We start from the raw sequence: 3,936 nt of genomic DNA, 5'->3' as shown, positions 1-3,936 counted from the left end.
GTGTTAGGGGTGTGCTTGATTGTATTCTTGTGTGAGGAGAGAGCACACGATTTGTGTATCCTGAGTGATAGCATTTTCTGACGGCTTTAACATACATGTTATCATTGTACTGCTTATTGAATTTCATATTAGACGACCTTTTCAACTCAAAAATAAAAAAGCTAATTGATAGCGACCGAAACCGGGCGTTTCAATTAAAACCCTTTTGTGTTAATTGTAGTATATAGCAAATAAGGGTATCGTTATAAAAGCCGGGGATTGAGGGTACCTTTACAATTACATTAATTACAAAACAAGAGAAAACAAAATATTATAGTATTAGAGATATGGGGTTTTGTGATTATAAACAAAAGAAAACAAAGAAACAAAATAAAATAGAAAAGATCAAGATGAATGAGATGTTAGAGACTGCGGAAATCTACCACCAAGTATGTTTCAAGATAAGTTAACAACCAAAGCTTCAATCATTAAGTCACAAATCGGTATCAATCAAGAACAAACCGTGAACGCACTGCGTAAGTCCTTATTACTTCCCTTGAATACTGAAGCAAGATGAACGCACCATTACTAAGCCTTTAGAATAACCGATCAAGGTATAGACGCTATCCTATCAACAAATTATTCTAAGCATTAAGATCAACGAAAGTGATCGAACAAGTATGCAAAACTAGTAGCATGAAATCCTTTTTATTTGGTTTCACCTATTGTCCTATAGGTTTTACTATTTTGAACTAAGCCGTATTAACCGTTTAGGAGATTAAACAACCTAATTCTAGCCCCACTCACAAGTTCATAATGTTCTATGTTGCACATACATGAACATAAACAAGCAAGAGTTCTCCATAAACCAAAACCAAATAAACAATTTGAAAGACTTAATAATTCAAAACCAAGGTTCAAAATAATATCTAAAACATTCTTGGGGCTTCAAACCTTGCCCCTAACTAAGAGAATTCAGCCACACATGGCTGCAAAATCACACAAGGAGAATAAAAGACGACAAAGGAAAGATAAACCGTGGATGATGAAGAGATCAATGATATCTTGGCGGCTTCCTTGTGCGAGTCTGCAACTATGGATGTTCTGATGATGTGAGATCGCTAGCCTCCTCTAATCTCTTCGTCCTCTCCCTCTTCTTTTCTGCTGTGATTAGGGTTATAAAACTCTCAAACCTCGTCCATGGGCTTTGCCAATGTGGTTTGGGCCTCAAAATAGAAGTTTTGGTCCAAATCAGAAATTCGGGCAGACTGACATTCGGCAACTTAAACGGTCATAATTTCTTCTCCAAAATAGGTATTGACTATCCGTAAAAAGTTCTGGAAAGTAGACTCTTGTAGCTTTCCATTGATATATGGCATATCTTCTGGATCGTTGTGAGCTGATCAAAATCTTCTGTCGAAGTTAACTGACGATTTCTGACAGATTTTTTGATTTCTTTCCTTGCACAACATGGATTCTTTTTCCTTCAAGATTTCTCCTCTTTCGTCTCTTGTAGGCTCCTTGGCTTTATTTATGACCTAAAAACACAAACTAAGTTAATATGAATATTATTAAGGGAATTACATAGCTAAATAGGGTCAGAAATACATTATAAACGTAACACTTTGTGCTCCTATCACTAATTAAAATACTCATTTCACTGCTTTGCTCGAGCAAAGGAACATGTTACCAACTGAAAATGCAGAAGAACTACTTGGTAGATATTGGTGTAGACAGTATCCACACAATTCAAGTGGCAGCATCAAATAACCTAGTCCTTGGTATTTTGGTATAACCAAGTACTAGTTTGATATGAGTTTGGTACTTTGGTCCAATCAATGACATAATTTGGTTATAATTTAAGTGTAGAAACGATATGTGGATGCGTCAGTGACGATGTTCCTGAAACCACCAATGGTGGATGCTAACATAATGAACACTCCAACGAATATGGAAGCCTGCACAAAACAGTCATATATGATTGTCAAGCAACTTTTTACTCATGTATATTTCTATTGTTCCAAAGAAATTGAGGGGATGAATTATCTAATTTGCTTACCCAGTTGACGAACCAATTGGTGCTGAATCTCTTCGGTTTCTTGATAGCTAGCCACATTATACTAGGAAGCTGTAAAATTATCATGCTCGAGATGATTACTTTCTTGTTGAAGACTTGTAAGATAAGCGAAACAAAATAGAGGGCGAGTGAGAGAATGACTTACAAAGTATGAAGTTGGGGCGAAACCAAATCCGCCGAAGAAACCAAGAAGGTCTCCAAAGAAAGGGAAGGTGACTCCAACAAACAATGTGAATGCTGAAAGAGAGGGAAGTACTTGAGGTATTAATCAAATGATTGATCAAAATCAAAAACATATTATGATTGGGAATCTTACCAACATAAGCTGATCTAGCAACTAGTCTAAGTGCCACTCCAGGTGGGAAGTTCAGTTTTTTCATCATCATCCTCTCTAACAAGTCAAAAACCGGCATAGCAAAAACCTAGACACGCAACTTTTTAGTTACATTCATATCGGTAATGAACTAATGATCATCATTTGGTAAACAAATTTGGCGAGTGTAGTGGTACTCATTTACCTGATAGCTGCCAATAACATGGACAACAACCATTAAATTTGCAGAAGCAATTAGCCAAGCAGGTCTCTTGAGGTCCACTAGGACATTATCAGCAACATCTTGCCCAAAAGCCCAGTAACCGATCAGGGCCACCGGGAAATAGCAAATTGCATTAATAATATAGGCTCCGACGGCACCTTTCCACATCGGTATTCTTGAAGGCCTCTCCGGAGTTGATGGCATTGTTGCCTGAATTTCAAGAGCCACAGCATGTCCGGCAAATGCAAACGAGATTTGACCAAGTGAATTGAACACCCGGAATATGTAATCAACTGATCTTGTTTTCTTGTATGCGTAGCTAACATTATCTACCGGGCCTTTACTTAAGCAACCTGCCCAAGCTATTGTGGAATAACTGCACAGTAATAAGAACTTCAACTGAGTACATGTTTTTTCTTTTTCTGTGATAATTTGTACCAAAGCCAACTAAAAGATTTGGTGATGCTCTGCTCTGTAAGAATAGTAGGATAACCTTGAGACAAAAAATATTATCTTTGCAAATAATAACCTACTAATTTATCGACAAATTAATATATCGTTACATTAATATAGATTCAGTGGTACAAAATATTACTAATCTTGCTGGGAAAAGCTTTGGAACTTACACTCAACTTTCATGGATATCTCTCTAAAAATTGTCAATGTTGGGTTTTTCATAGTGTTACTGACGTGGGTTTTGCTTGATGCACTGAGAAGGAGAAGAAGAGATGCTGCTGATACATACAGAGCAAGCAGAGGACACCAAGGTTTTGCTATGATAACCCTTACTGCAAATGCCTTAATCTCAGTGTTCTATGTTGTTTTTGGAATTTATGACTATTGGGGAGGTGGAAATGTAAGTATGAAATCAATCTTTTCTGGTATGACTTGGGTTTTGGCAACAATAGTTATACTGTACTCCAAGAGCAGGGGTTTTAGTGAGCAAAAAAAGTGGCCTTGGGTTCTCATTTTTTGGTGGATCTTTTCCTTTATTTTTTGCTCACTCTCTGTGTGCCTTTACCTCATTACCCACTACCTAAAATCCACCAAGTTTCCAGATATTCTTCCAAAGGCTAACATAGTCGAATTTGCTTCCTTTCCTCTGTCAATGTTACTTTGTTGCAATGCTTTAAGTTATGTCGAGAAAGACAATGATCTCAAAACACCATTACTTGAGAAGGAAGTTTTGATTCACAACGATAGTTACACTGATGCTAGTATTTGGAGCAAGGTCACATTCCAATGGTTAAATCCACTTTTCAAAGGGGGTCGAAACCAAAAGCTGGAATTACCTCATATACCATCTGTCCCTCCTTCAGAGAGAGCAGCAAATGCTTCATCTTT

The 3,936-nt window shown here is 37.2% G+C and overlaps 1 protein-coding gene across 1 annotated transcript; it reads right to left on the bottom strand.

Annotated features, from left to right (window-relative positions):
• Positions 1-1,838: 1,838 nt before the first annotated feature.
• On the bottom strand, positions 1,839-3,618 carry LOC101312248 (lysine histidine transporter-like 6-like). Its single transcript, XM_004298253.1, has 6 exons — positions 3,614-3,618; positions 2,575-2,968; positions 2,373-2,478; positions 2,202-2,293; positions 2,039-2,107; positions 1,839-1,937 (listed from the first exon to the last, which is right to left on the bottom strand). The coding sequence occupies exons 1-6, from the start codon at positions 3,616-3,618 to the stop codon at positions 1,839-1,841; spliced, it is 765 nt and encodes a 254-aa protein (XP_004298301.1).
• Positions 3,619-3,936: the final 318 nt, after the last annotated feature.

The sequence above is a fragment of the Fragaria vesca genome, linkage group LG4 (assembly GCF_000184155.1).
Source record: "Fragaria vesca subsp. vesca linkage group LG4, FraVesHawaii_1.0, whole genome shotgun sequence".
In the NCBI taxonomy this organism is placed as follows: domain Eukaryota; kingdom Viridiplantae; phylum Streptophyta; class Magnoliopsida; order Rosales; family Rosaceae; genus Fragaria; species Fragaria vesca.
The sequence above is the reverse complement of the archived record's forward strand: the minus strand, read 5'-3'. Positions and strand labels throughout refer to the sequence as shown.